A 27,482-nucleotide genomic window follows, 5' to 3' on the forward strand; every position below is an offset into this window, starting at 1 on the left:
GATCCCTGGTCTATATTCTTCTATAAGGACATTTGCAATATCACAGCTTCTATTATGTCCATTGCAATTGCTGGGAATTTATGGGGTGTATTTTGTTTCTCATCGTTGTAAAAAGTGTTCAAACTTTGCAGTTTGAATTAGAGGTGAGTAAAACGGTTTAAAACATGCAGAAGGTCTCAGAACGCCACAACTATTATATTCAGTATGTCAATCCCTTCCTGCAGAGTTCCTCTTTTGTTATAGCATGCATATTGCTGTCAAAGAAGGAAGTGAATCCCATTGGTTTTTCTGGTTTTTTTAATTTTACTTAAAACTTCCTATGGAGAACATGCACAAGAGGGGTTCCAGTACTGAAGTGAAAACATGTTTTAAAAGACAGTGAAAATCACTTAAAAGCATCACACATTGTTAGCTGGAATAGACTATTTTACTCAAGACCAAGTGTGGCTTGAAACTAAAACCGTCACTCTGCAAATCAAAGGAATGATGTGATGCAACAGTGACTCAGGGCCAATGTTCGTTAGCTTTCCCATCAGATAATGACCAGTTACTTCCTTGCATGGTTTTATTTGTTAATGCAAGTTACGCCACTTTGGGCATGTTTAACAAATCACCAGTTATTTCTGAACTTGCACACAGTCTTGTTTTATTTAACCAGCAGTATTATTGGCAAGTCAAGCATGTCACTCCCGCTTTGAAATCCCACTACACGTGTACATGCAGGCTTGTGTACAGTTTCAATTTCTTTGTTAAATTGCATTTAGATCGCCTGCAAAACATCCAAAAACAATGCAAAACTACTGTTCTACCTCCTCCATTTTGACAATTTTTAAATATGCAATTTTGCTGGTTTGAATAACCAGAGCCCATGTTTTTAGGGTATCTGAGAAAATACATGCAGTGGACAAAAATTGAATCACCTGGGTAAATGAAGGACACCAGGTATATTGAAAGCAAGGGTTCCTATACAGATGTGGCTTGTTTGTTAAGCAAATAACAGCCCAGCATGCTAAGACTCTAGTGTAAAAATGACAGACAGGCCTGGTTATCTAAAATTAGGCTAGCAAGGCTGCAAGAGATCTCGTAGACTTTGAAAGAGGGATGACTCTAGGGGTGCATTTGGGAAGACTTTCAGTGGCCAGGAGAGCTGAATTTGCAGATGTTTCTCAAGGAACAGCGTTCTAAGGTGATAACACAAAACCCGGGGAGAAAGACATCGGCAGCAAAAGGGCAGTAGCCTGATGTTCATGTTGCAGGTTTGTGTTCTCCGGGCACGAATTCAAAGTGCAAGGCAAAACAAGCAACTGCAGATCAATTCACTGCAACCTTCGACCTGGTAGATCAGCACCCCATTTAATCAAAAACAGTCCAGAGAACTCCACGGAGCAGTACAGATGTTTGGCAAGTCCAGTGATGCGAGGAACACAGACAATGAATTACCAAGCAGTGGAGAAATGCAATATGGTGACATGAATCATCCTTTACCATGTTTTCACCAAATTGATGAGTGCCAGTTTTGCACTAACCTAAAGACCTCTACAGCCAAGTGCTTGGTGAAAAAGTGAATGGTTCTGATAGTTCAGTAGTGCCGTGGGGCATGTTTTCTTAATTGCTGCTTGTCGCAAATTTGAACACAGTCGAGCATTTATGAGACGCTGAGGAACGGCGCCTGAAACGGCGTTTTCCCCTCCTTTTACCAGGACCAAACTGATTCCATTTCTCTCGGAAGAACGGTGCCACATCCTCCCTTCAGAATTGCAGACACTGGGACAGACTGGGCCACAGCACATACAGGCTGTGCATGGTGGACACACACACTTTAAATGACTTTGCATTGGTCCCACACCTCGCCTATATTAAAGCTATAAAATGAAACATTCTGCATTTTTTTCTAATATTAAAAACTGAATAATGAATAGACATGTAAGCAATCGTCAAAGCAGAGCATTTCAAATAGAGATCTAGGATATTTTATTTCTTGTCCAAACTCCGCTTTCATATTTGACATGCAGAAATAGCAGACTCACTTGAGTCAAAACGACAGCACGGCGGCATCCACCTCTTATCTAAAGTCTGCAAAATCAGGCAAGGCTTAGAGAACACATAACAGTAAACAGAAAGGTTAAAATTATTTGTGGATTAGGACAAGTCCTTAGCCTGTTCCTGCTGCCAAAAAAAAAAACATTTCCACTTGGAAAGAAGAATGAGGAAGAGAAACAGAAGCCCTTTGGGTTTTTCTGGAGCGTTCGTGAAAACGAGCATCCCTAGTCGTTGTCCGTGGATCTGAAGTGGTCCTCATCAATGGTAGAGTAGATGTGTCCTTCATTGCTGAGGAACTCCACCGCCTGTCTGCATTAAGAACAGAATTAGAGTAAGAGTACTGTGTAAAAAAACAACTTCAACTACTTTATTTTAAATATTGCACAAAGCATTTTTTCACAAAAGGAAAGCATATTTATCTCTGTCTGCTTCCTGAATGAAACTCTTTCTGAATGTCCAGAGTCAGTTTCAGACACAGGGCAAGACTGCAACAACAGTCACTTTACTGGCCTTAGAACCACATTACTATCAATCATATCTTTTTTTGAAGCTTCAAAGTAAGCAGTTTCCGGCTTCACAACTTCAAAAGACATATTCTGTTTACAAGACCTATTCTATTCTTGTTCTAAATCATAACTGAGATGGTTCTTAAAAAGCTGCTGAAGCTTTCAGGGGTCGTCTGTTGAATTTCAGGCCTCCTGAGAACATACAGTCAAAACCACAGGAAACCACTACAATGACTTAGCCTTCACAGCAAAATTTTAGAACATGTTTTTTTGCAGGAATGCATTAAAACATGCTGCCTGTGCAATTCTATTAAAAGTAAAACATCGCTTATTGCACCATTAATTTCTGGATGAGCAGAAAGACTTTTTACATTCCAATTGCATCACATAATGCAAATGTCCCATTCTTACAAAAACAGAAATGGGAAGCTTTCAAAAAACACTCCAAAGCGTCTATTCTAAGAAAGCTTGTAGGTCAGTGTCTCCAAATTAAAAACAGCAAAGACAGAAACCAAGATGTCAAAACAAGCTTGTTTTTGAATGGCTTGAATTGGAACTAACCATCTACATGAACTGTGCAAAAGTTAAACTCTTAAAGGTTAGAAAAAGCATTTGAAAGGTTTTGTAATTGTTCTTGTAACATCTTCTGAGGTCCTATGTACACGTCCAGTTTGGACATGAGATACAAAAATCAAAAAGAACGGATTATAGTATGAAGTGCTAAACCCCAACGATGATAGTAGTCTGCAAGGTCCCCAAAACACACAATTCTGATTGCTTCTAAGAATGTCAGTTCTAGTTCATATGTGTACAAGTGTGGCAAAATTTAAATAGTGGATTCAGAGTATTTTGACTTGTTATAGTGCAATATTTTTATCATGACCTGGGAGACTAATGCACATTAGAAATAAGACCGGTGAAGAATTACTGTACAGTCCTGGTGGACTCCCAATAATCCAAAAATATACTGGATTATGAATGTCAAAACCCAAAAACAAACTACCCACTAAATTCCAATATCAATATTCAGAGCAAGTAAGTACAGTCAGCCTGGGCAGCAGGAATAGCTGGTCCACTAGAAAAGGGACTTACTTTATGGAAGCGAGGCTCATCGCCTTCAGTCTCAACTTCAGATCCTGAATACTGACCCCCTGCTGATCAGTGCAGCTTTTGATCAAATTCAACACCTTAAAAAGACAAAAAGGTAATTGTGGGACTCATCTTCCCTTATTTGTAAAGGTATGCAATAGAAGCACACAAGAGCTATCAGCAGTCTGGATCAATACAACCACTATGAATTTCCATCCTTCTGGCGTTTACCAAGCTCCTCTCTGATCAAGAATATTCATAAATACAGGTGCTCTTACAGAAAGGGTTAATGTTGTTAATGTGGAGTTCAGGGTGTGTACCAAATGACTAGTTTTTTTACAGGTATTTATTATTCTGTGATTTCTGACACATTTCTAAACAAAGGTAAAAACAGCATTTAAGCAATGAAGCCTTAGATCCCACCTGACTCTGATGTGGCGTCAGACCATTCATGGCTATATCGCTGGCCCCAGAGTATCCTGTCCCTGTGCCCCCCCCTGACATAGAGACCATGCTGTGGTTCATCCCAGAGGTGTTCACCTGAAGAACAGAAATGGATTACAGCAGCCCACAATGAAGAACTGTGCTCCAGACAATGCTTACACAAACATAAAACCAGGTAAGAAGTTTGATACATCAGTAAAACAAATATTTTAAGCTGTTCTGACCTTGGACTCCTTTAGTGATAAACCTGGGAGTAGCTAGAGACTTTCAATAATGAAATGCCGCTGCAGCACTGGCAGATACCAGGACATTTGGATTGCAAGAGGCAGAACACAACAAAGCATATAGGCACCTATTTTTAATTAATTTTAATTTTTAATTTAATTAGTTTCCAAACTGGACAGCACTGACATTTACTTACACACTTCCTGCAATTCATGTAAAGCAATGACTGCAAAACTAGAAAGGCTTTTCATCTTTTTCAAGTGCTCCACCAGGTGGTGCAACATGGCAAATGAAGGCCTCATGACTAACTTTTCTCTAATAAAAACACCCAAGAGAAGAGAGTAAGGTGCAAATGTAAGCAACACTGAAATAGCTTTCTGTTCATTAGCTAATGATTTCAAAGGAGGAGTCTGGAATATTAAAAATTAAAGAAGATGGATATAACAGAGTGACCAAGAGCACAGGGGCAGTGCGGTGGCTCTGTGGCTGGAAGGTTGCCAGTTCGTATCCCGCAGCCGGCAGAGGAATCCTACTCCGTTGGGCCCCTGAGCAAGGCCCTTCACCCCAGCTGCTCCAGGGGCGACCCTGCGCTCTGACCCCCAGCTTCTCTCCCTGGCTGTGTGTCTCATGGAGAGCAAGTTGGGGTATGCAAAAATAAATTCCTAATGCAAGAAATTGTATAAGGCCAATAAAGCTATCTGATCTTACAAAAAACTCAGTTTTAAATCCCTCTAGGTTTGTCTGCCACTTTTCCCTGTCCATCTGGACAATCCTCCAATAGTGTGTGTTTCTACACGCCCCAAGGGGAGTGCTGTGCCGAGGGTACTGGGTACTCACCGTGCCCTGTGGTCTACTGAGAAGCATGTGTGCCTGCACTACTTCCAGCATGTGTGAAGTGAACTCGTTCATGTCCTCCAGGGGCCTGACTTTGAAAGCCACCAAGCTCTTGTGGCCCTGAAGGAGAACAGGAAATCGCAAATAAAAACAAATACAATTTTTGAAACTGGAAACTATACTCTAAACCGGTATAGGATATCTCAGAAAAATTCCGGGGCTTACAAACACTGTCAGAGCTGTAATGATCTAATGTATGGCATATTAAAGATTAAAGAAGATGGATATAACATAATGACCAAGATAACAAAAACCCTCAGTTTTAAATGCCTCTAGGTTTGTCCGCAGTTTGTCAGGACAACTGTCCAGGGCAGTGATCAGCACTGCGGCCTCGCAGGGCCCCTGGTTCAACTGCTGGGGTGCAATCAGCTTGGAGTTTTGTGTTCTCCCCGTGTTTGCAGGTTTCCTTCAGGTGGCCTGTTTTCCTCCCGCAGTCCAATGACACACTAGTTTGTTAATTGGCTTCTCGGAAATCTGTCTCTAGTGTGAGTGTCTGCCCTGCAACACACTGTCATCCCACGGGCCCGCTGCTAGTCGAGGGCTCCTGCTGCCTGCAACCCTCAACTGGACGGATGGCAGAAAAAATGGATGGCGGATGTAGCCAATGAAGAAGCACGCTAGTTCCTTGTGGAGCACAGCTCTGTCTTGGTCGATCGTGACAATACGAAGTGAACAGCGGGAAGGCCTATTCTCCAGGCCAATCAGCAGAGCGTGGCGGAGTGCGGGAATTACCTGGAAAGCCCGAAGATGACCCGAAACTTTCACGTAGGTAGCAGGAGGAACCACGATGTTGTCACTGCCCGCCTCCTGTGGGAGACCCGAAACAAACCACAGGGCATCGCATTACACACAGGCCAAAGGAAACACTTAAAAGTTCATTAAGATCTGCTCTTGGATGCCCCAGAATGATGTATTTTTAAATGAAATCCTCAGTTTTCAAATATCCATCATGGTAGTTCACTGATGCCTTTATCCAAGGCATGTTACATAATGAAACGCTTTGGACAGAAAAAAAAGACTATAAGAAGAAAATACAGATTTAAACTTCATAGACAGAGAAGAAGGTGTTACGGTGGTTCTTGATGGTGATTAACTGCAGGTAGTGTTGGAGTTCAAGTTGGTGGCTATATTGATATATGGACTTTTAAGATCAGTAATTATAATTTTGTGAATCTGTTCTTGTATACTCTTTAATTGGGTGCTTTAAAAGAAAGAGGAAAATTGTTTATTTGTTCTCATGACTAGCTATATTGTACTTTTGTGTATTCCTTTGTATATTTTTTAATTCAAGACTTAAAAGATTTTTTTTAACTCTTTGTTTTATGATTATTATATTTTTTGCTTTTTCTATACTCTGGATGATCTTGATGTTTTAAAAGAGAAATAAAGAGCATTTAAGAGAAAATAAAGAGTCCATTAAGGGGTTTGGCGATTTGGAAGAAATAAAAAATAGTCAATGCAAATTAGACAATGAAAAAAAATACAGGAATTCAAATATTCAAAAGCGCCATCAATAACAAAAACAAAATAATAACAAAAAAGAACAGTAGTAAGAACAGTACTACAAAACATCAGAAATACTCACACCATATTGTATGCTAAGAATCTGCATTAGAAAATTCCACCCAGTTACATGAAAGGTGTAATTCCAGGGAAAAGCACTTACATCTGTGTCCACCCACTGCCTGACGTCCAAGGGCGGGCCTGTCATATCGTCCACTTTGTACAGGATGTTGGTTGGAGCTTTCTCTGCGTTACGGACAATCCCCACTAATGTGACCTAGAAAACAACCAGATGGTGAACCCGCAGATCAAAATCAGCTCAGCATTTCCCATCAGTGCAACACATGGTGCTTCACCCTCCAGCAGTCTGAAGCATGCCCTCATGGCAAGCCTTTCATCAAAGATTGCAATAAGTACTGTAAACCCGGGTTTAATGGACTTCAGATGTAATAAACTAAATCTGCTAAAGAAGAATTTCCTGTAAAATTATAAATATCAGACTTTCCCCACATTAACAATAAAATACACAAGTAAGAAAAAAAATGAAAATCAATACTACCCATCAGTCTCAACGATGCCCTGTAGGGTTAAGCCTATTATTTATGATGGATATTGTTTATGCTTTGTTTGCTTTAGCAAATTTTATTGTCTATTTATAACACGATAGAAATAAGTTATATAATACAAAAAAAGCACAAAAAGAATTTCCATTGGCTGCGTTTGACTTGGAATCGTTCCAAGTCAAACCATCCCGAAAGTATATCTATAGTATACATATTTTTCTCATATGATAGTGTGTTTTTAGGCAGAACAAAAACATCAACCAAGTGGTTACTGCACCAAAAGAAATGACACTCAAACGCAGTTTTTGCAGGGGACCTGATAATACTCTTAATAAAGAGCTCAACCCAAGGCAGGGCCTGCTGGGAAGCCACCCGGGTGAGCCGTAGCAAAACCGGCCCGGAGTTGAAGGCAGGTAAGGGCTTACCTGGGAGACCTCCACCTCGCCCACCTTGAAGACGTCCTCTGCCTGGGAGGAGGACAGCAGCTGGGAGACAGTGCAGGGGATGATCTGCTGTGTCCTCGCTCTCTATGGCACGAGCAGAAAAAAAAACGAGCGCCACATCAGTCGCAGCCAACCACACTCCCAATTACTGCAGTTAATTTAAATTAATCAATTTAATTGGGAGCCCAAGTTGCTCAACCAGTAAAGGTGCTTGCTCATCACCCCTGTCCCCTGGTTGGTCTGCGTCACGGGTTCAAGCCTGGGTCACGTCACAAGCCGACTCTGACCGTGACCAGGATGTCCCAAGTGGCCGTGCCCAACGGGAGAAGTGTCTCCAAGAGCAGGGGTGTGATGAGCCCCCCAGGGCCCCGCCAGCACTGTGATTTCCCAGGCACCGTCCGTGAGAGCCACGCGTCTTCTCCAGACATCACCGAACCCGCGTTTTCCCCTCGCTGGGAGTCCAGGGGTAAAAGAATTCGGTGGGTACAGGATGAACAGCTGGCCGGTCTCCCTTCACTTTACCAATGTGCACAGCAAGGCAAAGTGCAAATCTGCCGAGTCACAAGAACATTCCTGCCCCTGTGGCAAGAGCCCCGTCTTCTACTTCCACCTCAATGGAGGTCAGACAGCGCATGCCAACGGGGCAGTAGCGGGTATGGGTTCTCTTTCTGCCCTCTTATTCCCGGGGCGCTTCTGGAGAATCGGCAGCCTGGTGTACTCACCGATTTCTTCTCTCCTTGCGAGGGGGCAGGAGATCCGAAGCCCCCGGGGGACTGTGTGTAACCCCCCGCCATGCTGGACTCGCCGTAACCTGCGACAGAGACCCCGTTTACAGAGAGAAACCCAGCAGCTGGACCAGATGGCGGTGTCCGCGCTAACCGGCCCTACCAGCTCTCCCTGTGAAACACGAGATCGTCTGAAGGCTAGACAGTGAGCAAGTGACCAGAGAGTATCTGTGGACCAGGAGCGCCCAACTCTGGTGCAGTCGCTGCAGGGCTCCTCCCAGCTGAGCCAGACTGGGCCAGTTTAGCTGATTGTCCCAGTTCTTACACCCATAATGAGACGTATAAAGCCTGCTGGACAGTGGGTACCGGCACCAGGACTGGACAGTCCTGTGCTGGACTGTGAGGCCACAGTGGACGAGCTCGTCCCTTCAAAGTATTGACATTGAAACTAAACGGGCATCGTAACTCAATTCTGTACTGCAAATATCATTAAACGCCTAAATATTAACTTAAAGACCTTAAAAACAGTGCTGTAATTTTACTTACTGGACGCATAAATCTTGTCAGTACTATGGGTACCTGTAATTAGATGCTGTAACAAGCTTTCAGAACAGGCCTTGTTACTACTACTGTATTTACGTACATAAATAAGAACAGTTCTGACCCACACCTGTGACTCACATTCAACTACCAATTGCGCGGCAATAATTACATTTCTCTTTGGATTTTCAAACTAATCTCGAAGTACTTGGTTAGCAAATTGAGTGGAAACGGATAACTGTTTTCTTTCGGTGTCTTGTAGCATCCCGTATAATGAAGCTTAGGTGAAAATCAAAAGATAAACCGCTTTACATTTTTAATATAAATCAAACTAAAGTTCAAATTCTTGCTCATCAAAACAAACGGCGGTCCAACCAGCAGCTTAATCCAGAATTCAGATGTTAAAACAAGCGTCAGAGCTTGTGTTACAACGCACAAGGTAACAGCTCTTACCTTGGTTCCACATGATTAGAATATATGAAAACAATACTGAGAACAAAAAAAAATCTATTAGTAGCTCAAAAGTTTCGGTTATATCAGACACTTGGAGCAGAATTCGTCCTCTACGTTTCAAGCGCGCCACAACACCAGACACAAGGCTCACAACACATGCGCCATAAACTCCCGCGAACTCCTTTGCCCAATCAGCGACGACAGCGCTCTCTGACGTCAGCCCAGGACGCTATTTTGCCAGCACTTGCCTTCATTTCTCACGGAAGTATGCAGGAATTCATAGAAAAGAGCGGGTAGCCATACTTACTGAGGGAAAGACAGGAGGCGAAATGAAAAGAGGTGTTCTTAGGCAAAACAACTTATTTAGCTTTTAGGCTCGATAACTGTCAGTGCATATTTCTCCAGACCAACGTCTGGTAGGACCAACTTTAAAAAAAATGTTTTTCATAAGTATATTACTGGACTTCCCAGAGCTAACACTAGAGGACACTGCTTACCTACATTGGACGGAAAATCCAAGAGAATCTAATACTGTGAGCAGAGTACAGGCGTAGACTGTCGGCCTGAATTATTACGATGGTAATAATTCCTTACATTTTAGTGGACACTTCACTCAAGGTGCTTTCCAGGTAGTGGGGACTCCCCTCCACCAATGTGCAGCCCCACCTGGATGATGCGACAGCAGCCAGAGTGCACCAGTTCGCTCCCCACACACCAGCTATCAGTGGGGAGGAGAACAGTGATGAAGTTCATAGATGAGGATTATTAGGAGGCCATGAGTGGTAAGGGCCAATGGGAAATTTGGCCAGGACACAGAGGTAACACCCCCTACTCATTTTGAGAAACGCCCTGGGATTTTTAATGACCACAGAGAGCCAGGACCTCAGTTTTACATCTCATCTGAAAAGACGGCACCTTTTTTTCAGTATAGTGTTCCCATCACTGTACTGGGGCATTAGGACCCACACAGACCGCAGGGTGAGCGCCCCCTGCTGGACCTGCTAACACCTCTTCCAGCAGCAACCTTAGTTTTTTGCAGGAGGTCTCCCATCCAGGTAATTTAATCTCTTTGGCTGTGAAACCCTTCACTGACCCTCATGTATCAATGATCCGTTTGCCTCTTTAGGAATATCAGTACAATAAATCTGAAGAAAAGCAAAACTAATCAGTTCTCAGTATTCACAACTGAGGTCAACGTTTTTTCAATTAAACTCAAAGTTTTTTTGAGTAAAATTTATTTAAAAGAGGTTTGTTATGCTGTTGCAGAGAACATCTACTCGAATCCAAGTATACGTTTTTAACATGTTATTTCAATTTATTTGATCATCTCTTCAATCATACCGATTTTTAAATACACTTACAATGTTTCAGGAGTGTGTTTCTCTAGTACACATCTGTGCTATCTGTTTAATGTAATAATAATATGACAATAATTCATTCTGGCATTTGGTTAACTGCAGACATATTTAAATATGTAATTTTTTTCAAGAAATTGCCTTCTTCGTTAAGAGGCAGAGCTTCTAATTCTCAGTTTTTCTTTCATTTTGTTGCAAATGGTGACTGGCCTTTTATGAACACTGAACTCTGGGTCTGTGTCACAGTGTTTACCAATTCTCTCAATCCTCAGTGGATTTTTGGCATCTTTGGGAAGCCTGAGGGCTGCAGAAAACATCTGGGAAACATCTGCGATTCATTACAGCTCAAGGGCTTCTGCAAATGCCATGGGAACGAGCTATTTTTAAAAATTGCATTCAGGAGAATGGAATAGTTGTTATTGAGTGTGTTTCCTTTTGGCTCAATTGGCAAGGTAAGATGAGAAAATGGCTTTCATTGCTTGTAGTGGACTGTTCAATTCTTCTGACTAAGCAAATTCAAGTTATCTTCTCTTGCACTTTTCATTAATTACAGGTGTGTACAATTTGGCTTGCTAAAATTTACATTTGTACATAACTATCAAAAGCTAAAGAAAAAGAGCTGTCTGTGTTTCTCATTCTTCAGAGATAGTAGCTCTTTAATGGAAAGCCAAATGTGGCCAGAATATGGTTTTCCTTTATTTGTTAAGGAATGCTTGAAGGTAAGACGTAAATGCTGTACTAAACTAACCGTAGCCATTTTATCTAATCATTATTTGAAATACAAATAGGTTTAAATTGAAGATTTTGTTCTGAAAAATACAAGGTCTTAATGAATCCAAAATCATTCATCAGCTGTTTTTCTAGTTTTTCTCAGTTCTGTATAATGACCAAGATTTGCATTTGAGTGTTTGTGGCTGTTGCTTTAATGAGCAGAGACTTTCTCGTCTATAATAAGTCAGCAGTCTGTAATAACTAGCCTTTCTTTAACTCAAGAACACTCCATTTGAGCACCAACAGTGGAGGTTCTGTAACCGAAAGAAGCTTTGGAGTATTAAAATGAAAACACAGGAAATTAGGAGTCAGGAATAAAGGATGCAAAGGAGCACAGGTCACGTTTCTATAGGAAATGTGGAGATCTGCTAAAATTAGCTGAGACTGGAGGTTTGGCCTGGTATGTGAGGGAGTATAGTATGACTTTGTCCGGAGGAAATGGAAAATTAATAATGAAGTGTGGACAAAAAGCTTTTCCAATCAGCTGCTTCCACTAAAGGGAGAAAGAAAGGGCCTGAGTGGCCACTTTTGTGTACAACTGCAGCCCTCGCACACAAAGAAGCTAAGATGCAGAGCAGTATGATCCTTAACTATTAAATGGAGTTGAGTCTTAAAATGAATTATAAGTCATTTTTATAGATATACAGCCTTGTCTAGGAGTCATCAGTACATTAATTAGTGTTTGTTTTAAGTATGTTTTACATAAAAACACAACTGAACTGTGAGAAATTAAACTGTTTCTTAATTAAGTAATTTTGGAAACCATTCATCCATTTTGTAACCACTTTATCAAACTGGAGCTGGAGTCTATCCAGGCAAGCAATGGGCACAAAGCAGGATACACCCTGGGGAGGATGCCAGTCTATCACAGGGCAGACACACACACACTAAGGTCAATTCAATTATCAGCATGTCTTTGAACTGTTTGAGGAAACTAAAGCACCCAGAGGAAACCCGTGCAAACATGGGGAGAACATACACACTCCATGCTGATAGCACCCCAGCAACTGAACCCAGGGCCCCAGCACTGCGAAACAACAATATTTCAAAATCATTTGGACCAAAAATCTGAAGACTTACTAATTCCCTTAACTAAACTAATTGCTTGATTAAATGATAAATAAATACCAATTGCTCCTTATCTTCAAGAAAGCAGGTCATAGTGACTGAGATCTCCGCTCTAGAATACAAGGAAAAGACAGGGGAAGTTTTCTGGCATGAATAAATGTAAATTCACCTCCCATTTTATATTTGGGGATATTTCTTTTAAAATAATTTCAGGTTTATTTCCCTTTCTGCTAGGCTTTTCTGTAAATGCTTTAGGAAACCTGATTTCCTGATTGATTGAGCTAATCTCACTATATTGTATTCACCTCAGCTGTGTGCTTCTGTTGGTACAACAATCTACACTCATTGGCCTACTTTCCATATCCACACGTATAATTACGTGAGCAGAGTTTCTTCTAATTTACCAAGGGGGTAGGGGTTATGTATATATTTCACAATCACATGACCCACAACTGTTATTAACCATAATCATTTTTAAAACATTTAAACAAGTATGACTCTCTACCCACTCCTACCAAAACTGGCCTGGATGTAACTTTGGCACAACATAACCAAGATTAAAAACAAGTGCAGCAATTTGGTATTGAGGTTTTGCTTTAGTGAATGATATGTGAAACCCATTAAGGGAAATAAATCTCAAGGGCATACGGTCATGGGAATTATTTACAGAGTGGTAGTTTCTCAGTTCTGTTTTTGAACCACAAATTATGGCCTTAAACCCATTGGGAAGAAGTTCCAGTGCCTTGTCTTGGCAAGCCAGCAAGTTCCTCTTTCCCACACGGAGATGTATATTTTGCTGTTCTTTTAAGATGCTTTAATTAGCATTTCCTTGTGTCATGCCTGTCTGTGAGGTCAACTCATTCCTGTTTGAAAGCTTACAATAGGCTGTTTATGGCTTTTCCTTTATCAGGAGGACACAGTGAAGTAATATGATGAATGTTGACTGCAAAATATTTTCAGTCAGTAGATGAAAAATGACTGTGTTTGCAGCCTAGCTAAGTGACCTCATAATGGCAGCTGCAATAAATCAAATCATTTTTTAGGATTTCAATTTTTTAAATACCTATAGACAATGGCCTCACAGAAGGACAGACAAACAAAATAAAATTAGGTTCATAACATTCATTGTAAGTTAACACACTAAGGCAGAAGCAGTTGGTTTATTAAAATACTAATAGCCATTTTTATTTTGAAGTTTTAAAAAAAAACTAAGAATCTCATCATATGCCTAAGTGACAAATAACCACTGAATACCCTGTATTAAGGGAATAATTTGAATTATAAGACATTGCTGTCATACAATTGGAATGCTCACGTTTTCATGTAAAAACGTAATTGATACTAATATGAATAATCACTTAAGGAAGATGACATTTTAAAATCTTTCCAATATCCTGCAGAAGGCTAATTCAAATTCTAAATTAATCCCAGAAAGACAACTGGGGAAATATTAATATTTAGAAATGTATCCTCCTTCTGGGTCATGAAGTTATTCAACTGACAAAATACAATTGAAGGTTTGTAAACAGAAATGCAACAGATAAACAATGCCTGTATATTTCTGAGAAATCCAGCATGACAGGTGGGTGTAACAAATAAAATGGTCTAAGGAGATAATGTTTGATGATCCAGCAAGGATGTTAAAACTAAAATGCCTTTCATGTGCAAAAGGAATGCATCTGCCAATAAAACAGGCTGTTGTTTGTGGAAATCAGAAACTCAGACATAAGAGTCATTTAGATGTTACAGCTGTGATGTACTCTTAGACAAAATAGCTGTCAGGTGACAGTGCTCTTTGGTATGTGACTGTGATCATTGAAGATTAAAACCCCTCATTTAAAGCCAAGACAAAGTTAATTTCTGCAGAAAAGGATGTACTGTATACAGTATATATGCATTAGTCAGTTTTCTGTAAAATGTTTTCTCTATTACAATAGCACCAAAGGCCAAAACAGAAAATGTCAGTTGCTGTCTAGAATTTTCATTCTGTAGCCCAAAAGTGTTGATCTGCACGTTTCTTCTGCCCTTCTTGTAACATGACGGGTTTTATGGCACTTCATATACAAATGCCCACATGCCTGATGAACATTATTAATCTCTTCAGAAATGCTGTGTTGTAAAAAATTAAAGCATGGCACTTTATATAAACAAGTTAAATACAAACTCTTTGAACTCAGTTCCTCTCACGAACTTCACACACATACGATCTGTTCTGTTGACCATTCCTCATGTACTGGCTGCTCGAAGAGCCCTTCTTTACACACATACAGAATAAGCCCGGTCAATCATTAGTCGAGAAATTAATGCCTCCCATTCTTAGCAGCAGAGCCTGAGAGGTTAAGCATGGATCACCCTGTATATCCAGATGTAAGTACGTAAGCCTTTCGTTACAATTGCATAAAGAAGGCACCTCGCATTTCAATGCCCCTGCTGTGTTCTTTGGCCATTCTCAAAATGTCAAACGGATATGACCAAACATTGCAGTGCAACCAACACAATCAGCCTTTTAAAGATAAATTTGTTCTGGATTGTGCAGCTCCAGGAAACCCTGTTATTGCACTCAGAATTGAACTCTCGACTGAACTGGAAATACCCCGAAGAAGGGATAAGGGATGCAAAACAAGTCCCTAGCTTATTTTTGTTTTGGAAATGTAGAATCTCAAACCAATTTATTTTATTACATGCCCACCCAATGTGGAGGTTTGACGCTGATTGGTCGAAGAGATGCACCCCTCACTGACATTACTGTGATCTTGCATGCTCCCAGAAAGTCATGGAGACTGCTACTTCATCAGCTAGCTGACAGATCCCCCACCTACCACTGGCCAGTTGTGAGACGCCTCTCGGGGCAATGCTGGTTATAGTCAGCTAGTCACATGATCCAGGCTGGAATTCAAGACACCTACAGTAGTTCTTACTGAGTGAGCCACTCTGCATATTCACCACTTCAAAGCATAACCACAATTAGTCCACTGCCACTTCATCTGCTGCTGAGGGTCACAGCTACGAAGGAATGTGTGTATGTTGGTCTGGTCTGGTCTGGTTCTATTGCAGTCAGTGTTTTTACTTGCAGTACTAAGTGATCTGAAAATGAGTGTTATTCACAGTTCAGCCATGGGTGTCCAGCATTTTCCAGGAAAGGTGGAAATGTACACTTAGCTTGTTTTTCTGCCTGATGTTGTCTGCAGGCTCCAGCATTAATGTGATATTCTAAAACGGCCTTGAGGGGAATGAACCGTAGAGCATTTTAGAACACAAGCCATATATCAATATTATTTTTATTCTGTCCGTTCTTTGTTTTAAAGCCAGTTCTTAGCTCTTCAAACAAACGTGCTTTTTATTCGGCTTGGAGTAAATTAAAATGAGCCGAACTGACTAATACCAAAAAGAATGAAGTCGCCTAAAACCTGGAATGAACTGAATGTCAAAATAAGCTCACCATGAATCACAAAGCCTAAATTTAAATACTGGTTTTGAAAGGTGGTTTTGTCCAGGAAATGATTAGGCAGTAAGAAAGGACTAAATAGGATTAGAAGATTGGTGAAATCTGACCCCCCTTCCCCCCCACAAAGACTTTATAGACTGATTTGGACTTTAGAATATGTCCAATTTGGCATAAAAGCAATACATTTTTCATTAATCTACATCTATTTGGCATATCACACATACTTACCAGACAAAGCACTGACATCTTTGACTCATACATACTGTATAGGTGTAACGTGCAGTGTTTTTAAAAGACAGCACTGCAGTTATTTAATTCAAGTGTAATACTAAAAATCAGTCATGGTAATTATAATTAGCAGAAATGAAAAGGACATTGTTTTCAACAGGTGTTTTTCATGAGGCTTTTTATTATATGTATATGTATTATCTTGTATTAACTATCTTTTTGAGTGTTTTCATTTTTTTTAGCTTGGAACATTTTCAATGGCAGGCTCTCACTTCTGGAACTGCAGCTCTGCCACAGAGAAACTTTTTTCCTGCATGTGAAAGGAAAAGTCTAGCTCTGGGAGAAGCTGAAGAGGCATTCATTAATACTCCCTGTCCTTGAGAATTTTTTCTGTTGTGTAAGCCCTCCAAGATAAAGATCAGCATTATTGCTTTATTGCAATGCTAATGTGTCAGCGAACATTTTATTAAAGAAAAATCCTGTTCATTTTAGAGGTCCAAGCTGGCTGTTTTTTTGACTGGCATCACAGTGCTCAGGGGTGGGCGAGGGATTCAGGGGTAATGGTGCCATTTCCTTTAGTTTGGGAGTCTACAGAATTCTACCTCTCTTTCTCCTATGAATAGGTGAAAAGAAAAATTAACGTGTTCTTTCTTTCTGAAATCTACAGGAATGCAAATGCATTAGTGAGTTGCGCCAACATCAGATCCAGCCACTGCCGTGACTCTTTTTACTTCAAGCTGAAATTATCGGTCACTTTTGAAATTTGAATTTTGAATACAAAAATAAAAATGTGAGCATCAGACTGTTATTTTGGGGAGGGTTAAGAGGTCGTACCAGAAGAATATTTTGCTGGAGTTGTTAACTGTTTTTTTTTAGAGACAGTGGAGATAAGACATTTGTGTGCACTCTTAAAAATACAGAATACAAAATAATCTAATTTAAAAACATTTCTGACATACAGTTATAAGAAGGACTGTTCTTAACGCACAAATTAGTCTCTTTGTTTTTTCTCTCTTCCTAGAGGGTTACTCCTCAGGCTGAAAGGCCACAGATATCTGGAACAAAATGTCTCAAAAACTTTAAAGACCGAACAACTAATCAAGCTTACTGTTGCCGTGGGAAAAACATTCTCTTGTTTCGCCTCTTCAGTCCTAAAAGGTTTTAAAAAAGAGGATAAAGGTGTGGCAATTATCCACTCCTCTCCTCTCCAGTTCAAAGTTCAAAGGCACCTTCTCAATAAAAAATGTCGATGGAAATAAGCACAGGTGTGGTTCATACCCTGCTTGTTTTCAGTCTTCAGTTCAAGCACAGATTAAAAGAAAAAGAGTTCCATGATATACAGATAACAACACCTTCAAATGATATGTGCTTCCCACGTGAAGGTCAGACACAGAGGAGCTGGTTCGTGTTTTTCTTCTTGCTCCGTTAGCAGGTGTTGAGCTGGGCCGGTGAGCAGGGATGCTGGCTACGGAGCAGCCCCGCTCCTGTGAGCAGGCGTTAATAGTAGTGGACCCGTCCGATGGTGCCCGTGCCCGTGCCCAGGATGTCCGGCTGCCCGTTCCTCCAGATCTCCCGGATGATTCTCTCCCTCTCCTCCAGCCGCTGCGCCCGCTCCAGCTCCTCGGCCGACGTGAAGACGTTCACGCTCAGGGTGCCGTCCGACTGGCTGTGGTTGCCCATGGCGATCTCGGTAACGGGGTGGGGGGCCGCGGCGTCCTCCCCCTCCTCCTCCTCCTCGCTCTCGTCTTCATCCTCGTCCTCCTCCTCCTGGTTGCAGTCCTTCAGGCTCTTCTTCTCTGGGGCGGGCTCGGTGCGCGGCTTGCAGGAGATGCGGATCACCAGCAGGCAGAGCGTCAGCACCAGGCCGAAGCACACTCCGATGACAAAGTAGAGGCCGAAGCTCTCTGAGTTTTCTGGATAAAACAAAGAGACGCGGGAGAGGGGGACCTTTAGTTACAGGGCCTTTTGCCTTTAATATCGACAGGGCCAACATGCGCTCTGATGTTTTATCCTCTGTATTTAACTCTATCTCATTGCACGATGATCCCTATAGTGCGGATGTACGCAAATCCTCCAGCTCATGCACCACAAACACTCGAGCATGTGACTCCAGAAACAAAAAACACACAAGTCATTGCACATCGTTTTAATTCAAGGGCTGCTCCTGAAGTAGCTTTCCACACAACATCTCCCCCAGGGATGTACTTTGTCAGTGTGCTGTTGAGCTCGGCCAGCTCATAAGAGAGCAGTGAAAAGTCTGTACCTTTAATATGAGCATAGGCAGCAATACTGTTGCTCAAAAGCTGCATTTCCTGCCTTTTGTCATCCATATTTGCTTTGTCTCTTTGTAACGACCTCACACCTAAAAAAAAGAGAATGAAAATGCATGCTTAGTTTTTTTGCAGATCCTCTGCTGACAGACATTATATTTCACAAACTGTTTGCTGAGAGATGTGAAAGATGCACATTGCAAAAAATGTCTGCAGCAATGTGACCTTTCTGACAAATCCTGAAACAACTCATTAACACACAATAATATTATGCTCTGCTAAACAACTGATCTCATATTTAATGCATTAGTCAGTTTCCCAAATGAGAATGATGTCGCTTGCTACTATGGCACAACCAAGATTTTTACATGCAGGGCACATGGTATCATTATTCCCTTTTAGTCACACTCCACTTGAATTGCGCTCCCTTTCCTTTGGGATTGAAGTTCTGTAGCATTTCCCCAGGATGAGAGAGGGAGCTGTACTGTTAGAAGTCTCATCTTCTGGATAAGAGGTTAACACCAAGGTCCTGTCCACAGTAGACATGAACGATCCCAATGCAACATTTTCAGATGATCTAGGGGTGTTGCTCAACTGTCTTGTAAAACAGGCTATAATAAGCTGGCTAACCTAAATACACAGCCTAAAGTCGTCTCTAAACTAAATGGGCTAAAATTGGCTTTCTACTCCTCTGCTTAATATTAATGTGACTTTCTGGTTAAAGAAATGTTTTTTTATGTCATGCGATGACATTGTTTTCTAACACCTCCCTGTGTCCATAGTTCTTCTGGATGTACACATGCACTAAATCTGCCACTTTGTACGCCTGCTGGCCCCTGGCTTTCATCAAGCAGGCCAAAGCTGCAGACAAAAACCCACTGTGTTGTTTCAGACTGCCGACAGCAACTGAGTACACAGGCTTCTGGCACATGACGTTCTGCGTGCTCTGCAGTGTGGCGGCCGTTCTGTGAAACAGGTCACATATTCCAGCAGTAAATGAGGTCTGTTTCCTTACCAGCTACCATAACAGTGGGAAGTACAAGCAAACTGTTGTTTTTTGGCCTGTTTTTTTTAAACTCCATTTTCAAAACCAACACAGCAGACACGGCGACGAAGGGTGGCTGTGATGTCCACGGCGCCGTGCGGTTCCTTGTTTGTTTTTTAGTGGGGTTTTTTTTTGTTTTCTCTCTACGGCGACCTCTGTCATGTTCCGTGCGTGCGCGACCTCAATTCTGCTTTCCCACGGAAATTCAGAGGCGACGCGCTCCACAGGCACTGTGCAGTCAATTTGAGATGTTTGCTGGGAACTGGGGGGAACGCTGGCAAAGTACCCCCTCATTTAAAAAACAGATGAGGGGTGGAGCTCAACGTGCAGAAGGATGAGGATGCCGCTGTTTCTAATTTAAATTACCTGACGTTGGCATTAGTATCTAAAGGCTGGGGTCATGCCTTTCCTGCAGAGCTTGGCAGATTTCCTGTCAGTAAGGTCTTCCCTCCCCACCCCACCCCCCTCCTCTCTCAATTCTTCCTGCCGACTCTGTCCTGTTTCAGTATCCAGAGACTATTGTTTCCATGCTGCAGCAGCACCATTCACAGACACACCAGAAACAGAGCTTTGAGTCACATCAGATGGGAAGTCCAAATGAATGGAAGGCAGTTGACCTTTACAGTACATTTTCCCTTTACGTAACAGTCATCTTTAAATAGCCAGCACAGCAAGCAATTGACTTCGGAACCTCAGAGAGCCAACCAGTCTTTAAAAAAACAAATTGCTTCTTCTCTTCAGTAATATCAATATTTGAGGACGAAAAGACCGATCTATGGACTAAATATGACCAGAAATCCATGTGAAACCCAATGTTTCTGAGTTTACTGATGCAGGAGCCATTGCATTGAATGAAATTCGTAATGAAAAAAACGTCTCTAGTTTACCGACTATATTGTCTGAGTTGTAAAATTTGCAGGCAAGTGAAAGATATAAGATGTTACACAACACATTTAACAAAACATAAACCCATTAACAAATAAGAGACATAAAATAAAATATGCAGTCAATTGTCCAAACTGAACAGGTTAATAGCTGTGGGAATAAAAGATGACAGTTCTATTGCTCTTGAATTGCAGTCTAAATCAACGTCAGATGGACAGAGGTTGAATTCACTGTGCAAGGGGTGGTCATGGCAGTCACTGGTTATACTGGCCTTCTGTACTATTTGCATGACGTAGATGTCTGAAAGCTGTAGTTGTTGTGCATCAGTTATTTTGCTGGCTACCTTCATAGTCCTGCTCAGTCTCTTTTTATTGCCTGTAGTAAGGTTACCAAACCAGGCTACCACAGCGAATGTCAGGGCAGATTTAATGAAGGTTCTGTAGAATTAAGTCATTGCTGTAGTACACACATTAATAGAGCCGAGGTAACTTAGGAGGAACACTTGCTGTTGGCTCTTCTTACGTATGGCATCTGTGTTTCCCTCAAAGGTTAGTTTGGCAAACGATCACTGAGCGCAGACGCACTTACCATGAAGGGTGACAGTTCACCAGCTCCTTGTTTCATAGCTCATGGCCTCGGAGATGTGGCTGATGGTGTGATGGAGCCTTTCTGTCTGCTGTACTTTCCTCAGCTCTTTGTGTTCATTTGTCTGCCCCAGGCTGGAAGCAAACAGAGACGTCAAGCTGGATTAGGTCACTGGACCTACAGCTACAGTGCACACAGACGGTATTACCGATGATCACAGAGCTCTCCCTGTCGTCAAAGAGGGTGATACAAGCTGAGAGGAGGTGGCTACCATCAAGAAAAATGGATTGTAATGGTAACAGAAAACTCCCAACACATCCTACTTGCTTGAGGCCAGGTACCTTGCATTGATCAGTCACATTGCACGCTGAGAAAACGTATTTACATTTCCAGGGGGTGAGGAATTTAGTCCAGGGTTGAATCCAGACCGCAGCCTCTCATTTCAAAGAGGGATTAATTGTTCTGCACAGGTTCCTGGATGCCCCCCCTTATAACTAGCAGTGTAACTCAGGGGCAGTACACGCCGCCAAGAGGATCTGACATTCCGATTTACAAACCTGCTTTCCAAACTCCTCATCTTTACTCTACCTCCAACATACAAGACACTGCAGTTTCACTTGTGATGAAAACAAAATTCTGTAGTTCACCTATTTGGAAACGTAGCTAAGGAAAGCCTGTGATTTTGAAACTGTTTTGTCCAGGTTGATACCCCACTTACATATTTTTATTGTACCGCTACTTTATACTGCCTAAAGCTTATTTGTCTTTCTTTTTGAAGATGCCTGTAGTATATGTCTGCACATGCTCCTTATGTTCCGAAAAGGCATCGCAGAATAGAATGTCTCAGTTTAAACAGGGCTTGTAAAAGTTGTAATATCAGCTCTTGAAGTGCCAGGAGAAGGAATGGCTCGAGAATCTGCTGTAAGATGAAGATGGTGTGAATATGATAAAGCTGCCAGTCTGACAGAGCTGTTTGCTCTAAAAACACAGATTTCCATCTGGCAGACGCCTCATACATTGAGACATAAGCCACAAAATATCCTCTGCGGTTGCTATGGCACAGACAATACTTGTCTCTGCACAGACCCTGGGAGATGCGTTTTCATTTTGGCTCAAAGACAGATTTGTAAAGCATCACTCTTTCGAGCAGCTTTGCCTTTCTTTCAGTTATCTGTGTGTGCACAAGCCCTGCCAACCAGCATCAGCTTACTGTTGAAATATTAAACATGCAGCAGCCTTATCTGAAGTACACAGCTAAGAGAGTGTAAAGCCTGTCAATAATGTCACTTCATCAGGAGAGTTAGCTCAGAAGGTATCGGGGAATGGTTTATAAAAACCTAAAGCCTCAACAATCATTCCTTTCCTGTCAGCAATGTTGCTTTGTGGTTTGACAAACAAAGTTACTTGTTGAATGCTGATCACAGCAATGTGACCCAGGATCAAATATCCCGATAATAGGGCTTCAGCCAAAATATGAATGAACACCTTCACTGGTTGAGTCAATCTGGAGCACTTTCAGTCTCACAAGGGCCAGAGGTGACTGTGGAAACAGACTTGCCTCATTGGCTTTAATTAAACAAGGATGTTTTCGAGGCTGAAAGAATTTCGTGGTCTCCACTCCAAACTAAACGTAAATGCTTAAAACCTTGAACACATTTAGAGTCGAATCTTGCTGTCTTGATAGGAGTCAAAGGGAGTCAAACCAGAAGTCATGGCTTCAGAAGGAAGAATCATAATTTAAAAAATTAAAACCGTAACACCGTTGAGCTCCATTCTTGTTTCACTGGCCTCATTTCCTCAGATTGCCCTTTAAATTTGATTTAAATTTTCAGTCATTCCCTTGCTCTGTCCACTTAGGATAAAGAAACTGTTTTTACTGCATGCACACATACCTACTGTATGTTCAGTGTTTCTGTCAGCAGGATTTCCACTTGCCTCTTAAGGACAGTTCTTTAGTCCATTTGAGGTACAGATGTGCCAGTGATTCGAGAACAGGAAATGTTCATTTGGTTTAGTAGTTAAAGATAATAAACTGAAAATGTTTACCTCATGGTGAGGAGAAGTACATTTCAGAGTGCACGTAAATTGTTTAACGCTGTATACAGCTGGATAGTTTAACGATCATCATTTGAAGACAGACTAGTCTACATCTTTCATGTCTGTCCACTACCTTCTGACCACAACAGCACTCCATTGCTACAATTACGTGCCTCAGTTTTTCTCAATATTTCCCTTGTACAACTTCTAGAAATTAGTTATGAGAGAAGATTAGAACCAAGGGTTTCTACAGACAATGCAAATTGGCACCTTATTTGCAACTAGAGGTGCAATTTCATGTTAATTTGATAAAATTTGTTAATTTGAGTAAATCTCATCAGTAATGGGAACTTGCCTAAATGAAGTTAATTTAAGCAAAAACATGGTTAATGTGTGGAGGATAATGTCTACAGAGCAGAATCCCATTTAGATGTGCAAAAAAGCAAAAAAGCTAAAAAAAAAACAAAACTATTCATAAACAGTTTAATGCAATGATCTACTGTCATGTATTACAGAATTTAACACAGCTGATGTTTAGAGTTTATTTAGGGATTTACCCCTGACTACATTTCCATCTCAAGTTAATGGGATAGCACCCGGTTTACTGCTTTCCACACAAGGCCAAGATAAGGCCCTGCTCTCACTTGAATGGCAAACTCACAGCCCAAAAACAAAAAAACAGAAACAGATTTTTTGATTCCTAAAATTGTTCAGCAACCGCAAGAATTCCTGGCACGGGAATAGCCTGCTTGAGGTCATAATGGCGTGTTGTCCCTGTGAAAGGCTTAATTTATATTTCATTTTATTTCAAAACTTGGACCCTTAAATGTTGCCATATGTTGCTCACTAAGTCGAGGCGTTCTGGAAGGTGTCTTTTCTTGCAAGGAGTCTACTTCATCATCAAAAACGATAGGGAAGAAAAGTGCCTTTTCATGCTGTGGGTGCCTCTGTGGACGAATTGTAAAGGAATAACTTTTCAGATGTTCCTTTACAACTGATTTCAGGTTTTCACTGGAAGCAAATGATGTACCCTGCAAGTGAACACACCTAAACTCTGGGACCATTCAGGGAGTGATCCCAGACGCTTATCCCAGAAGGGTTACATCTTCTGTCAACATGTTGTGAGAGAAGTGTCTAAGCTATTTCAAGTTGCTTACAGGAACTCACAGAAGAAGCCACCAATTTTATGGCGTTTAAGTCTGTCTCTGTTTGATGACAAAAAACTATATTTACAGTGTTGCAAATAAAAAGTTCTGCAGACGCCAAACCAAAATACTGCTTCATAAGAATTTGAATTCTGTTTTTCTATCCTTTTGGGGATTTTGGGCACACAGACCTAAAATTATTTTTTAACAAAAATTTTTGTTTTTTTAACTAAAATGTTTTTTAGCTCCCACAGTAAAATAATTCTGTATCAGATAGATAAAATCAGTTAAATATTTTTGCATCAGATAGAATATGTATCAAAAGTTGACTTCCATGTGGTTCAGCAGTTGGCAACTCCACAGTTCGCCTTCTGAAAATGACGGTTATTTATGGAGTCAACTTGGAGCTCCTACAAACACTAGAAATATAGCATGTGGATCTTTAAGGAAATGGGTTTAACATAACTTCATTCTTTCTGAAACCAAAAGAAACATTGTAGATTAAATGTGAAAACCAGTGTGGAAAGATCATTCTCCACATCTTCAGAAAGTCACAGGAGAAATAAATGTATTTGTCTCGCCTTTGCTGTTTCTTGTTTTGATAGCTCATAAGAACAAAATAAAAGCTTTAAATCGCCAGTTACCCTTGCGTGTTCATCCTGCTCCTAGTAATTTATCTATTCCTAAATTTCATTGAAAATGACCTCAGAGAGCTGTTGGTTAATCAATACGAATGCAGTATGGCTTGAAATGACTTCTGTTAGTGCAGATATTGAAAAACATCCATCAAATGATGTAATCTTCTATAATATCAAATATATCCAATACAAACAGTTGCAATTATCAAGGAAATTATATAAAGACATTGGTATGTACATAAATAACTAAAAGGAAAAAATACATATTCAGTCTATGGAAAGCATCTCCTTGATGTAGAACATTTTGCTGTGGAAAAAAAGTTTTTCTTTAAAAGCTTGTTTCATTAAAGGCTCATGATGCATTAATTATAAATAATGTTAAAAAATAATAGCAAATATTAGCTATGTATTTTCAAATACATTGAAAGGAATTCTGAGGCCTTCATTTGCAGCTGCATCAGCTGTAGAGAAACTTCAGCATGGCCTTGCTCACGCACACTCATAAACATGTTCACATCGGCTAAACTGCTGCACACCACGCATACGTACTTCAGATGAAGATTAATTGAAAAATGATTCAAAATATTTATAGAGGACATTTCTGAGCCTGAAGAATTGTTTCTGCACATTTGGTAACAATTCTGCAACAGCTTTTTTGAAGTGACTAAGAAGATGTTGCTGCTCTGGAGTCAGTCCAGAGAAGGACAACCAGACACATTCTTCTGGGCTTGAAGGAATGTCCTCCACTGACAGGCGAAAATAACTTAACTTTTTTAGTCTTGTCCAGAGCAGACCTTGAGTGGATTGATTCAAGGATTCAAATCATCAGACCTCTTTTCAATAAGACAAACCAGAAGTCACAAGTGACCCTTACAGGCAACTGCAACGTATCTGAGAACAGAAGTCACTTTTTTGTGAGGCCATGCTGTTGAAGCTGATACCCTGACTTTTTTCAAAACACAGCCAGTTCAGATCCTCAGTTCACTTAGCCTCTAGCAATCAAACGAGCCACATTTATAACGTTTCTTATGGTATTAATTTACCTGATGCACTTCCAGTTTAAACAACCTACAGTATCTGTAATCTATTAACTGCAATTTGGAATATTGTATTGTGTAGAGAAATCAAATCTGTATACACCAGTTCTGCCAAAGTGAAATAAAACTTCATGCTTTATATAATGTTAGACTAGAGAAACCTTAAAAAACAAAAGGTCCAGATACAAAGGATTCACATTCGGGGATTAATGAACTGTTTGAAGCATAAAGAAGTGGCACCATTGCACTACATCCCTGACAAAACAAGCATAATGACCCCACTTAGACAACAAATCAACGCCATTGTTCTCACTGGAATTATGCTGCTCTCCTGACATTAATCCACAACTGACAGGCACCTATGATTCAGCCCCTGTTAAGAACCGAGAAGTAAAGACACAGATGAAACCAGCCTGGCTCCCGAGATAACAGTAATCAGGGACCAGCAGCTATCCAGGGCCCCAGACTGCCTGGCCTGGCTCAGCGGAAGCACATTAACTGGGAATAAGGCCGACGTAGGACCGTGCAAACAAACCTTAAATCACAAAAGGGGAGGTGGTCATTTTCGTGCTATGAAGTCATATAGGTTATTTCTAAAGATGTAAATATGAGCATCTGTTGAAATATTTACTCCTCCATGTGAAAATTGCATTTGTGCTTATAATTGAGGCTTTTCAACCTTGCAAGTTTTTTTCTTTCTTCTTCCTATTTTTTAGATTTTCTTCTCATAATCTCTTTAAAGCACAAAACTGAGATGAAGCTCAGCGTGTGCGTTGCTGCCCTGGGCCACTGCTCTGCCAGTATCTGTTACTAGAAGTGGAATTATTTATTGTGAAAAGGAGTCAGACATGTGGATGCCATCAGTTCTCTGACCTCCCCCGCTAGGTGGGGGTGACCCTGTAGATTAATGGCAGCTGCTGAACTCTTATGCCGAGCTCATTAACAACTGCAGGCTGAAATCAAGCAGTTTTTCTCTCACTCTCTCCTGCATAGACCTGTCTGAAATGCATTTCTACTTCTCTTTCCTGGCAACCTGTCACAACATAGTTTTGCGTTGACATCACTCCTTTTGATGGCTTTTGCTTTCTGCTTTTCATCTCCACTGCTATGATGTTGCACTTCACTAAGCCAGGCATCAAAATAGTAGTACCCTTTTTTGATGCCTGGCCTAGAATAATCTAACTATCTGTGTGCAGAAATGATATGCCAGGTACAATGCCTAATCAGCACTGTATATAACACGCCCCAATGACAATAGACATTCACCATACACCATGAGAAAGGAGATCACAGGCAGCAATAGTGCATTGGAATGGACAGTTATGTTTGACTCAGATAGCATTGGAATCAAATGTGCAGTTGTTGCTGACAATGTATTTTAATTGATTTTTAATTGGGATTCTTTTTCCCAGCCACCATCAGTTGATCACAGCATGATTCCAGACACAGTCCTTGTACCTGCACAGGGGAAAGGAGGGTGAGGGTAGGGTGGAAACCAGGAGGAGCATGAGCAGGAGCTGCTGTCTTGACTCTACCAGTCTCCCAGAA

The 27,482-nt window shown here is 41.0% G+C and overlaps 2 protein-coding genes across 4 annotated transcripts in view; both read right to left on the reverse strand.

The window, feature by feature from the left end:
- Nucleotides 1-629: 629 nt before the first annotated feature.
- On the reverse strand, nt 630-9,595 carry rpa2 (replication protein A2). The gene is made up of 9 exons (XM_088932522.1): nt 9,426-9,595; nt 8,430-8,518; nt 7,690-7,791; nt 6,865-6,978; nt 5,931-6,005; nt 5,142-5,258; nt 4,059-4,175; nt 3,639-3,733; nt 630-2,349 (listed from the first exon to the last, which is right to left on the reverse strand). The coding sequence occupies exons 1-9, from the start codon at nt 9,436-9,438 to the stop codon at nt 2,265-2,267; spliced, it is 807 nt and encodes a 268-aa protein (XP_088788648.1). The 5' UTR covers nt 9,439-9,595; the 3' UTR covers nt 630-2,264.
- Nucleotides 9,596-16,454: 6,859 nt separating this feature from the next.
- Nucleotides 16,455-27,482, reverse strand: part of eva1ba (eva-1 homolog Ba (C. elegans)) — a 38,025-nt gene continuing 26,997 nt past the window's right edge. For all 3 annotated transcript variants that reach the window (XM_088932946.1, XM_088932947.1, XM_088932945.1), the window contains 3 exons: nt 21,081-21,211; nt 18,556-18,654; nt 16,455-18,205 (listed from right to left, as the gene is read on the reverse strand). In XM_088932946.1, coding sequence (XP_088789072.1) covers nt 17,790-18,205; nt 18,556-18,622 — 483 coding nt within the window. In that variant the 5' untranslated portion in view covers nt 18,623-18,654; nt 21,081-21,211 and the 3' untranslated portion in view covers nt 16,455-17,789. The remainder of the gene's footprint in view (nt 18,206-18,555; nt 18,655-21,080; nt 21,212-27,482) is intronic.

Source organism: Atractosteus spatula, chromosome 14 (genome assembly GCF_055471065.1).
Source record: "Atractosteus spatula isolate fAtrSpa1 chromosome 14, fAtrSpa1.hap1, whole genome shotgun sequence".
In the NCBI taxonomy this organism is placed as follows: Eukaryota; Metazoa; Chordata; class Actinopteri; order Semionotiformes; family Lepisosteidae; genus Atractosteus; species Atractosteus spatula.